Source organism: Poromitra crassiceps (assembly GCF_964638095.1).
Source record: "Poromitra crassiceps genome assembly, chromosome: 21".
Classification (NCBI taxonomy): Eukaryota; Metazoa; Chordata; class Actinopteri; order Beryciformes; family Melamphaidae; genus Poromitra; species Poromitra crassiceps.
This window is the reverse complement of record NC_139638.1, coordinates 14,707,167-14,719,453: the sequence shown is the minus strand read 5'-3', so window position 1 is coordinate 14,719,453 and position 12,287 is coordinate 14,707,167. Positions and strand designations below refer to the sequence as shown.

Genomic DNA, 12,287 nt, shown 5'->3' with positions numbered 1-12,287 from the left:
TAAAAGCAATACACACAAACAGATAAGATAATAAAATGATAAAAAAATAAAATGTCCAAGAGAAGGCTATTAACTATGGGTGCACTGTTGTGTCGTTTTGAGCCATTCCTTGATTTTGACTTTAAAAGTAGGGTAAGTGGGACATTCCCTCACTGTGGCCGGGAGACTGTTCCATATTTTCCCACCCACAATGGACAGGACGTTCTTCCCAAAGGTGGTGCGTCTGTGGCCCAACTCACAGTCTCCTCTTAGGCACGCCCTGGTGGTCATGCCCTCCACGGACCTCCGTTTAAAAAAAACTCTCCCAGAGGGGGTGGGGCAAGACCATGGAGACACTTAAAAACAAAACAGGCCTGTCTAAAAGTTTTAAAATGGTCAAAATCAAGGAAATCATGCTTCTTTATAATGTTACAAATATGGGCGAAGATTGTTTTTTTATCAAAGATCTTTAGGGCTTGTTTAAATAGAGATTCAATCGGCTTTAGAGCTGTTTTACATGCCAACGACCAGCTCGTTAAGCAGTAGTCAATGTGGGAAATGCAATGTCGGAATGCCGGTATTTCGGAGTGCCGACATTTCGGAATGCTGGGGTGTCCCCCAACTCACAGTATTCTCTTCACTTCATTAAACTGTCAAAAAATGTAATCAGTAATAAGCAGTAGCAAAACAACTGATAGATGACGAGGGGTGATTTACAGTTGGCTTATGAATATGTAAATTAACAGTCACAGTCTGCATACTGTGTGGTCTGAGAGTCAGTTTATCTATTATTCACAAATACCCCTATAGTTCCATATTCAATACAGTAATGTGGCACATGCCTTCCATCTTGCAGTGGTCAGGCATTAACATTGCTGCAGGCATTGTAAGAAATGTGTACAGTACAGAAGGTGAATTTACTTTTTCTTCGTCTTTTTTCTTCTTTCTTTTCTTCTTTAATTCCCAGGTGTGGAAACCTACTGTGATGGGAGACAGAACGGGAAGCAGTGTTACGCTGCTCTGGGAGGAACTGTGCTTATCCAGCTGGTCAATGACGCCACAGACCTCATTTTGACATGGAGGAATAAAACAACCACAGTTCTCAGAGTGAAAGGCAATACGGTTGCAACTGAGTTCAGCAGCAGATCCTCTTTCACTCTGAGAAATGGAATATTTAAGATAAGTAACCTCAGCTACAATGACGGTGCTGAATATACCCTTAAAATTTTGGATTCAGATGGAAAGCCAACGGGAGTACGGAAACTAAACATGATCATACTAGGTAAATAATCACTTTAATGAATTGTTGGAGAGATTTGTAATAATGATATAAATAGACCACATATTCCAATGTCTCATAGCCATTTGTCAATTTCCAGCAGAAAGTAGAAGGCATGAAGTGTCAGTTTGGGCCCATGGGGACAAACAATGTCTGTTAGTAATATAACTAATACTGCAATAATATGATATGTGATTAATTATATAATGAGTGTCAATATAGTTGTACATTACTGTTAGAAAACGTTGTTAATCCAATGTTGGTGATTTTCATGTTTTCACTTTAATTGAAGTATTAGTGCCGTCACCGTGGGTTGAGGTTTTTTCTTTTCTTATTTATACGTCTTGTGTTTTATGAAACCCTTTTAAAAGCCACTGGATCAACTAAAACACGCATGGTGGTTGAGCTGAATACAACAAGGCTGTTTTTCCGAGTTCCTGTAAAGTCGACATTTTGGAGGTTTTCACACAACAGTGTACGTTGTGTACACCATATGACATATGACATATGTCATATGACATATGTCATATGACATATGTCATATGACATATGACGTATGACATATGAAGTATGATGATTACACCATATGACTAAAATAAATTGCATTGACAAAAGATTCTACCAATATCCAAACTCATCGGAGTCCATTTCCCTCAGCGCCTGTGTCTGCTGCCCAGCTGACTGATGAGTGTCTGTCCCAGGGAGAGGTGAATGTGTCCTGCTCCTCTGAGACGGGGGACAGTCCTCAGTACAGCTGGACTCTGGACGGACGCACACTGATGGACACAGAGCTTTACTCTGGTGACGACACGACAAACACCATCACTCTGAAACCAGGCGTGACGGGACGACTTGTCTGCTTGGTCAAGAATAACGCCAGTGCAGCCACTGCAAGCAAGACCATATCAATGTGTACAGGTGAGCCAGAACATATGAAAAGGTGCGATGTTGATCAACATGTTGTGGTTGCGGCTGTTGTTGACTTAGGACACTGGACATTGTCTTTGAGTTCACACTATGGCATGACAGAGTCCATTAGACCAGAGCTTCTCAAATGTTTTTCAGCCAAGGAGCCCTTACAAGATAGAAAATATCCCGGGGACTCCATTCTGATTTGTGATTTTGGGCTAAGCTTAATTGTTTCCACAGTAACGTACTTGACTTTTAAATGGATATTTTTGTTAGATTAGAATGTAATCCATGAACCATTTTAGATTTAAAGCATACAATATTTTCGTTGAACTATGAAGCTTTTGCAACAACAAAAAGTGTATATTTTTATTTTCCTGAAAACTTTTCATGGACCCCCTTGCAAAGTGCCATGGACCCCTGGGGGTCCCCGGACCCCCATTTGAGAACCAATGTGTTAGACCCTCCACTCACATCATATCCTCCAATCAAACAACCGAGGCTCTCAAACACACAGAGCCATGGTACGTTCATAAGTGATGATTCACTGATGTCATTAGGGGTCCAAGCACGTAGTGTGTGGAACCCTATTGTAATTGTTCCATTTATTAGGGGTCCAAGTTATTATTATTATTAATAGTAGTAGTAGTAGTAGTACTATTGTTGTTGTTATGATTATGATTATGGTCGTTATTATTGTTCTTCTACTTCTTCACTCTCCTCCCTCTTTCTCTCTGATCTTTTCATCTCGGTCTGTTTCCTTGATTCTTCTTCTTCCTTTACCACTTTTGAGATATGTCCTATGACTTTGTGATGTGTTCCCCAATAGAGGCTTTGCTGTTTTCTCTCCAATCTGCTGCTGCCATCATGGAGGTCCATGGGGAACTGGTTATGTGAAAATAATGTCTGAAGGTGTAACAACCAGGTGACAGAAATAGTGTTGTGGTGGATTTGGTGACTGTGACACAGTCAACAACAGTCTTGTCTTTAACCCTCGTCTCTACTCCGAAACACTCTGAGCTGCAGCTGGAGAAGAGTCACCTCAGTCTGTGTGTTCATCAGTGATGTTACACATCCTTGTGTTGTCTGCTTTCTTCTTGCAGACACCTCCCAGAGGACTATGATCATTATTGTGTCTGTCTGTGTGACGGTGCTGCTGCCGCTGCCTCTGGTCCTCATCTACAAACGTAAGAGACTTCATCATCACTTTGACCAATATGAAATCCACCCACCCACTCATTCACTCACTGTCTCTGTCACTCACTCACACACACACACACACACACACACACACACACACACACACACACACACACACACACACACACACACACACACACACACACACACACACCACCACCACCACAACAACAAAAACTACAAAAACAACAACAACCACCACCTTTGTACTGTCTGTCCACAGGTTTGAACACAAGGGGAAACTCAGATACCACAAACCTGCAGGTGACTTTTTTGCTTTGTACCTATTTTTACTGTCATTGTTTTGTTACCATGGCTTCTAATACCGTAAAATAGAAATGTAAAAAAAAAAGGGGGGGGGGGGGTTGCAATGGACTGTGAACTTACAATACAGAATGGTAAATGAAAGCATTGTTTAATTATCAGTCAAGTACATCATCAGTGAAAGCATCTAAAATGCCAAATGTCCAGTTTTCATTATATTTTCCTTCACAGATTGTAACTTTAATGCCTTTCTAATGTGAGAGGGAACCATTGCTAACATGAGGAGAACATGCAAACATTTATATTTGGCAACGCATGTTTACTTCTTCTTAATAACAAACATATTTAGCAAAATGTCCAGGCGGTAACGTTGGTCGGATCTGTATAGCGCTGCAGTAAACGTGTGGAGATAGTCTGGCCAAGTGAGACTGATTTGTATTGACATGTCCTTGTATGTAACAGTTCCATTCAAAATATGTTGAATATAACAAGAAATATAATGCATAGTATTAACTGTAATTTTATTGTTGTTTTATTGTTTTAGAAAATGCAAAATTCTTTAAAATTTACATTAAACTGTTTAGAGCGTAGTGTTGCAGAACACTATGCAAGATGGAGGACTCCATGACTGCCACTAAAGGTGTGCTGTCATGTCACCTTGCTAAACTTCATTATGTTTGGTTGCAGAGTGTCACCTATGTGAATGTGAACTCTGCTGCAGCCTCCAGATCTGAGCCAGACTCCACCTACCAGAGCCTCAGTCCAGCCACCATGGATCATCAGGACCAAACATACTCTACTGTCAGACAGGTGAGGTCACCATCACAGATGCTTTACAAGCAACGACTGCTGGAGCTACTTAAGATACAGGATGGTGCGGCAAGTTCCTCCTCACGGCGCTATTCCTTGTTGAAGGGTGGTCAGAACATTCACATTGTTGGGAAGTTCAACCCTTCTCTTCAGCAGGTATCACAGGGTCACAAGCCTTTTGCCCCTTATCCTGTATGCCTCACCTGAGTCAGTGGAGGCAGTGAAGACCAAATTAATCTTGGCCTGGAGAAGAGTTCCAGAGGTGAAGACTAAATGCCAAACCATTACAGAGCATGACTTAAAACAAACATTACACAGAGATCTAATGCAGCTTCAGCACCACAGACATGGAAGGCTCCATACCACCAAAGGAAGGCTCAATAACTGTAGCAAGCAGTCACTTCAGGTGAGGTGATGTGACAGTGGGACCTGCAGAAGGTGAAAGCAGCAGCACATTGAGTCAATGCGATGAACCTGAACTTTAGTCCAGACCAGCCCACCACAATCAGCCAGACACCAGCCATCCTTGTTGATTATTTCACAACACAATCGGTCACATGGCTCAGACTAAACTGTACCCGGTTGCCCATTGGGTGGGCCTGGCTTTTTTAAACACTGTGATTGGCTGGAAGGTCTGAACACCGCCAGCCAGCAAAGTTAGTGTAAAAACTAACCAACTCAGTTGTTTAAGCCACCAAATTCTTACTGCTCTGTAATTAATTGTTTCAGATCAGCGCGGCCAACTGAATATATTGCAATGCATAGGCTGCTATCCGTTATTATGTTGTTATCATCACAAACAACACATCCAGTTCAAAGAGAAAACCTTTCAAGAAGCATCAACTCGAACAGTTCGTTCTTCACTATTTTAAGTTGTGATAATGATCTCTTACCCTTAGTCTACAGTTAGTGACAGGGTGAGAGATGTTTAAATTGTGAAGATCTCTCACCCACAGTTAACAGGCAGGGTTAAGAAAAGCCTGACTGTGGTGAACACACTTGGGGAAGTAGTTTTCAGCCTCCCTTTTCTTAGCAGTTCCTCATGTTTTCTCTCACCACACAAAATGCTTGAACTGGATCGACCAGACCAGCACATCCGGGTCATTTGCATGAAGGCCGCGACCCTTTTTAGGGGACAACACAAGCCTTGACTTCAATGTAAAATAGCAGTACCAAAAAAATCTATAGAAAAAGAACAGAATTAATTTAGTTTATAAATGACCCAAACACACCATGACATGACAATATATTTCAACTCTACCGGCCATAGAATGCGCAAGATACATCGACACGAGGTACTTGCGTTATATGAACGCTGTATCCAGTTTCCACCAGGTTACATGCATCGTCTACATTGCCGGTGTCACCCCTACTCTATTAAAAAATATATATCGCAGACCTGTTTTTTGTTTTGTTTTTTTTGTTAGTAAAACTATAACAACACAGCAACTCTTCGGCATATCTCTATCAAATTAAACCGTTTTAAATCGTTTGTTTGAGGTGGTTTCGGCTTCTTGTACCGTCTTTTACTATGGTGGGTTTCCCCTAAAAAGGGGCGTGGCCTTGGCGCTGGACGCTTGAAGACGCGGTGCAGTTCTGGTCTATACATTCAAATGTGATGGAGGGGGGGCACCTACACACCAATCACCATTCTTTCTCATTATGCATATTCTTTTAGTATTGAAGATTAATTTCGGCCGCAGAGTACGTCTAATAGATAAAGAAAATATGACGAAGCTTATAAAGAATTGAATTTGAATGTGTGGTGATCCCCCGACAAGGCAAATTGGCTGGTGCCCCCGGGCACTCGCTCGATGCCATATATGGATAAACGTGGCCCAGAGTCTTCGTTATTATTCTGGCCTTAATTAGGATGGGGGGCCCTTTATGTATCCAGGCCCAGGGGCCCGTCATGTCATAATCCACCTGTGGTTCCAAGCCAACCTTCTGTAAGAAATGCTCCACTGATGTTGCTGAAACCGCCACAGCTGACTTCAATGGGGAATGTAGAAAAGGCTGGAGGAAAGGCCCTCTCCGGATTCGATGACGTGACTGCGGTGACATCATCGGTGATGATGTCAGAGTTCCCCCTGTGAGGTCATCGGTGATATCAGACGGTCTCTGCTGTCTCTGGATTATGATTATGTGATGTCAGACTTGCCCCTGTGATGTCATTGATGATGTATGACATCATACATCCCGGGTATGACGTATAAAAGGCGATGTTCTGCTATGCTATTTGTATTCTCTATCTGTTGCTTCTGCCTTACTTCTGCCTGTGATATTTCAATAAAGCTTGAAAGACATCTCCATGGTTCTGATCGATAACCCGTGGCGAGTTCCGACCTAACAGATCCAGACTAACTTAAGCGAAAGCTACAACTTCCCTACAGGGAATAAGGTTGCGTGCCATCCTTTGACAAGAGCCTCATCAATCAAAACGTGATTAAAATTAAATTATTGAAATTGACATTATATAAACGGTTTAGTGCGTAGTAATGGTGCAAACACATCAGACGTTTAAGCGACGCAGTGGCGCCGCGAATGCATCTGGAAGAGCTGCCAGTTTCATTTCTGTGTGAAGCCCATAGACATTTAAAGAGGTGAAGCCCGCAGGCAGGAAGTCAGTACAACATGTGACCGGCACAGAGCAAAACAGAGCGCCTCAGTGTGAACGGCCAGGCACTCGTAGAATAAATGAGTATACACGGTATACCTGTGTATATCCTGCACTACACCACTGGGTGTGCTGTCATGTCTGGTCACCTTGCTAAACAACATATTGTTTGTTGCAGAATCCTGACTATGAGAACTCTGCTGCAGCCTCCAGATCAGAGCCAGACTCCACCTACCAGAGCCTCAGCCCAGCCACCATGGACCAAGACGAAACATACTCTACTATCCCAGACTACATAGTACCGGAGTGATGAGATGCTAGAGTTTGTATTGCACGTGTATTTGATGAAACAACATTATTTGTATCAAATGCTCTGCTCTTATTTCCTGTTGAAACAGGATGTTGGGTCTGGTAATAACACTGGGAGGGATCATTCAAACGTGTAAACCAATGGGAGATCAGTATACGAGGAATCAGCGTGACATCACGACACCGCAAATCCCCCGGAAGCGCAGCAGTTAACTAGTATGAGTTGTACGAAACAAACATTCTCAAAAACATCGCTTATATTTTGTGAGAGCAGAAGTAGCTCAAGAGTTTCATGTATAATCTATGATGCTGAGATATTGGGATACAGGTCATTTATGCAATATGTTTAAGCTGTGTATATTTGTTAATAATAATAATCCTCGCCATATATTATGTTACCTTGTATTCAACACATTTGTGTCATTGTCATTTTATTCCTTGCAAAGTATGCTTTTTATTCACAATGATATCCTCCTTACGGCGTGTTCACACATAGGCCTAGAGCGACGCTTAAAGCTACGCCTACGCATATAGGCATCGCTTCATGCACGCTAGGCGCCTATTTGCGTTCACACAGGACGCCACACTGAAGCCCCGCTCTGCGCTACGCTGATCACATGAGCAGTGGTTTTTTACACTTTTCAGATCTGATTTATAGCATGGGTGAGTAATATAAACCTCTTTTTTATTGTAATGTGCAAGTGACGATGTCTGTCTATTTCCTGGCCGGCTGTAATTGTTATTTTCCCTCGGGTAATCATGTGACTATGAGTCATCAACACCATGAGTGATAGCCTACATGCATTGAGACAGGGGGGGTATATATACATCTGACAGAAAAGACGTTAATAGAGGAACACATGAAGGACAGCTCTCCTACTATGCACTCGTTAATTCGCGCTCCACCCTCCCTTTTGGGCAAACTCGGTAGAAAATATGGCCCAAGTCCGTCAGAACCAACAGCCAGCTTGACAGTTCAGCGTGCCTAGACGCTGAAAAATAGAACAGATGCCTAAACGATAAATGCAGCGCAGCGTAGGCGCAGTGCGACCGTGGCTTCAGCGCAGAGTGGCAGTGGTATGTGTGAACGCTCTCTTCTGTAACAAGGACGCCTAAATTTTATGCGTTGCTTAGGCGTTGCTTAAAGAGTCGCTCTAGGCGTGTGTGTGAACCCGCCTTTACTGTATATAAAAGGGAGTAAGTAGGCTCTGTGTTTTTGGTCCGCAATTTCTGCCCCACATAGTACCGCAGGAATGATGTATTTTTGTAGGCTTAACAAGAAATCGCCGCCATTTTGGTTCGTCAGGAGAAAAGTCTATGGGGTTTTAGAATGGGGATTTCATTCACTTAAAATGCATCAAATATGGTCTGTGGTTAACAAAAGTTTAGGGGAGCACGAATTTGTGTTCAGCAGGATAATCTTCACAAACGTTAATCACTTTTATGCCTTTTGAAGCATTTTCTAAAAACCACGTTAAAAAACATGCATTTACGTTCCAAAAGTCATAAAAGTAGGGCATATGCTATCTGCACCCAGGTCTAAATAGACAATGTGACTATTTACACCCGGGTGTAAATATCCCATGTGACTATTTGTACCCCCAATTCAGAGAACCTAAAATTTATTTTACAAATTTTGTGTGTGTGTGTGTGTGGGGATTCCCCCCTTGTACAGTATGCTTAATTCACATGGGGGCGGGGGGTGTCTGGTGTCTTGTCAGTGTGCAGACAATAAAATTTTTAATTTGAAATATCAAAGTTATTGGAGTGCTGTTCTTGAGTAATTCCTTTCTGTGACATTTTTTTGGAGGATTCAGCACAGAAACTATTGAGGGTTGAGTGAATTTTTCTGGTATTTTGATTTGTCCTCAGTGAAAATATATCAATTGATGCACGTATGTTTCTCATAGGATGATTGTGGAATTGGATGTTATCTGGAGGGGGAAATGTAAAAAAAAAAAGGAAGTTTAACATTACTTGGCTTGTGTTAAATGAACCTACCGTTCATCAATTATACATCACACAGCTCTTTATATTCAGTGGAGCAGTGCTAGTGGTCAAAAATGGTGGGTAAACTATAAATGTCTGATTCTGAGGCAGTTTTCTCGCATGTCATGCCTTTATAAAAAAGGCGGATAAAGAAATTTCAGTCGCCCATATACAGTATGAGACTAGATATGAGACTGGAAAAACAAACTGAATCATATATCCCTATAATATCATTTTATTCTTATCATCATCATTGTTTATTTTGTGGTGTGATCTTTGTTGTTTATTTTGTGTACTGGTGTGTACTTATTTGTTGTAGCTACTCAAGATTCAAGATTCAAGATTCAAGATTTTTATTGTCACTCCATGGTACAAGTATCACGTGTGAAATTATTGTGCTGTGGACTCCGTTTACGACATAGTACAAATAGGCAACAAGCAATGAGCAATAGGCAATAAGAAATAGGCATCAATAAGCAATACTAAGCAGCACTAGGCAATAAGGCAGAATAGCGATAAGACAAGTCATTTTAAATTCAACGTATTTGACATACAGGTGCAAATAGCATGTACCTTATTAAACATACAATTAAACATTAGGCATAAATAATGGTAGCAGCTGCAGTACGGTACGGTACGACTACTACACTATTTGTGTATGTTAAGGAGTCTCGTGGCCTGCGGGAAGAAACTGTTCCTCAAGCGATTTGTGCGTGCTTTTGGAACCCTGTATCTCCTCCCTGAGGGTAGCAGGGAGAACAGGCTGTTGTGGGGATGGTTTGTGTCTTTGATGATCTTCAGGGACCTCCTGAGGCACCGCTGGTTGTACAGTTCATGCAGTTCTGGTAGCTCATCTCCTGTTACGTGCTGGGCCGCGCGCCTCACCCTCCGTAGCGCCCTGCGGTCCATGGCGGTACAGTTCCCGTACCAGGCGGTGAAGCAGCCGGTCAGCAGGCTTTCAATGGTGCCTCTGTAGAAGTCCCTGAGGATTTCTTTCCTTAGCCCAAATTTCTTCAGGCGCCTGAGTCCGTGTATTCGCTGTTGGGCCTTTTTGACAACAGTGGCGGTGTGGCCGGCCCAGGTCAGGTCCTAGTGGATGTTGACTCCCAGGTACTTGAAGCTGTCCACCCTTTCCACCACTGTGCCGTTGATGGTGATTGGGGGGTGTGCGCCCCCCCCTCTCCTGTAGTCCACAATTATCTCCTTGGTCTTGGCGACGTTCAGAGAGAGGTGGTTGTCCTGGCACCATTGTTCCAGGACCCTCACCTCCTCTCTGTAGGCCTGTCTCGTCGTCCCCCGAGATCAGCCCCACGACTGCTGTGTCGTCTGCAAACTTCACAATGGAGTTTGAAGTTTGAGTCGCCACGCAGTCGTGGGTGTAGAGGTCGTACCAGAAGGGGCTGGAGACGCACCCCTGGGGCGCTCCTATGCTGATGGTCAGTGGGGAGGAGGTGAGGTTGCCCACCCTCACCACCTGGCGGCGGTCTGTTAGGAAATCCAGGATCCAGTCGCACATTGCCGTGTTTAGTCCCAGATCCCTGAGTTTGCTTACCAGCCTGGAGGGTACTATGGTGTTGAATGCTGAGCTGTAGTCCACGAACAGCATTCTTACATAGGTGTCCTTCCCCTCCAGGTGGGACAGTGCGGTGTGGAGCACGTGTGCTACTGCATCTGCTGTGCTCCTGTTGGGGCGGTATGCAAATTGTAGCGGGTCGTGGTCCGGGGGGAGTGTGGGGCGGATCTTTGATATGACCAGCTTCTCAAAGCACTTGCTGGCTATTGGTGTGAGGGCTATTGGGCGCCAGTCATTGAGGCTGGTCACTTTTTGCTGTTTGGGGATGGGGATGATTGTTGCTGCTTTGAAGCAGGGGGGAACTCGTCGGAGGGAGAGAGACTGGTTGAAGATGTCTGTGTATACGGGTGCCAGCTGGTGTGTCTTATAGCTATAGAACCTTTTGAGGGTTCCAAATATGTACCAAGCTGCCATATCCCAGCAAGCAAAATTACATCATGATGAAGTTAAAATATGTTCAGATTAACAATTATGCAACATAAAAAAAACATCCAGAATTTGAACCCAGGTCTCCCATGTGGAAGTGTGAGATCTTACCACTGTGATAAACACTCACTGATATAAAGAGGGGCACGTTGAACTATATGAGTCGGGGACAGTTTAAAGAACGAAACATAATTAATTTAATTCAAACCTTAATCCCGAAGTCATTGATGTTTCCCTCAAATTTTGCAAGTGTAGCGTGAGGAGGACATGTAAAGGGAGAGAGAAGCAGATCTCAAAACCAATTGGACCGTTGGATTAGTGAACCTAACTAACTTCACCACGGTGCAAAACCCCTCTCTTCAAACTCAGCGTTTGTTTTGCTTGTTTTGCTTGATGACAACTAGAGAGAGGAATGCCGCAGAGGAGAGAGAGGGGGAGAAAGAGAGAACAGTGCTGCACTGACATTGTGATGTCATCAGTGATGTCACTTGTGCAATTGTGATGTCATCAGTGAGTGAAGTGACCTCTCCCACGGTTGATGTGCGAGGGGCCGAGGCCTAACATTAGGGGCCCTATCTTCCCAAAAGCGCTTATTTAGCATTTGCGCTCATTTAACGCCGTGTGCAATGCAAATTGGGAGCAGGCACAAGTGCATGTCTGTTATAATTGTACTGGGCATAGGCTGCCACATGCCAAAGCAGGTGTTTCAGCGATAAATGTGGGGATAGATCATAGATGGCATTATCCTATCGTCAGCAGCGCGCAATTACTTTGCGCTAAGAGCTTTGAAAATTACCTCTTACGCCGCTACGCGCTAAATACCTCGCTGCGCTGGAGCGCACCGTAATCTCCGTGCAGCGCAGCGCTGTGCAAAGTAAAATTCCTTTTGGATATGTCATTATGCACAGCCTTGCCACACCAGGACATCAAAT

The 12,287-nt window shown here is 43.4% G+C and overlaps 1 protein-coding gene across 2 annotated transcripts; it reads left to right on the top strand.

Annotated features, from left to right (window-relative positions):
* The first annotated feature begins 1,076 nt into the window (after positions 1 to 1,076).
* On the top strand, positions 1,077 to 9,063 carry LOC310795519 (uncharacterized protein). 2 transcript variants are annotated; one of them, XM_083657583.1, is made up of 6 exons: positions 1,077 to 1,261; positions 1,916 to 2,176; positions 3,271 to 3,354; positions 3,591 to 3,631; positions 4,319 to 4,441; positions 7,237 to 9,063. In XM_083657583.1, exons 1-6 carry the CDS (start codon positions 1,249 to 1,251, stop codon positions 7,366 to 7,368), a joined length of 654 nt encoding a protein of 217 aa, XP_083513709.1. In that variant the 5' UTR covers positions 1,077 to 1,248; the 3' UTR covers positions 7,369 to 9,063. The 2 variants fall into 2 exon arrangements, with proteins under 2 accessions (XP_083513709.1, XP_083513710.1); XM_083657584.1 differs by lacking the exon at positions 1,077 to 1,261 and adding an exon at positions 1,653 to 1,742 and having other exon boundaries at positions 1,828 to 2,176.
* Positions 9,064 to 12,287: the final 3,224 nt, after the last annotated feature.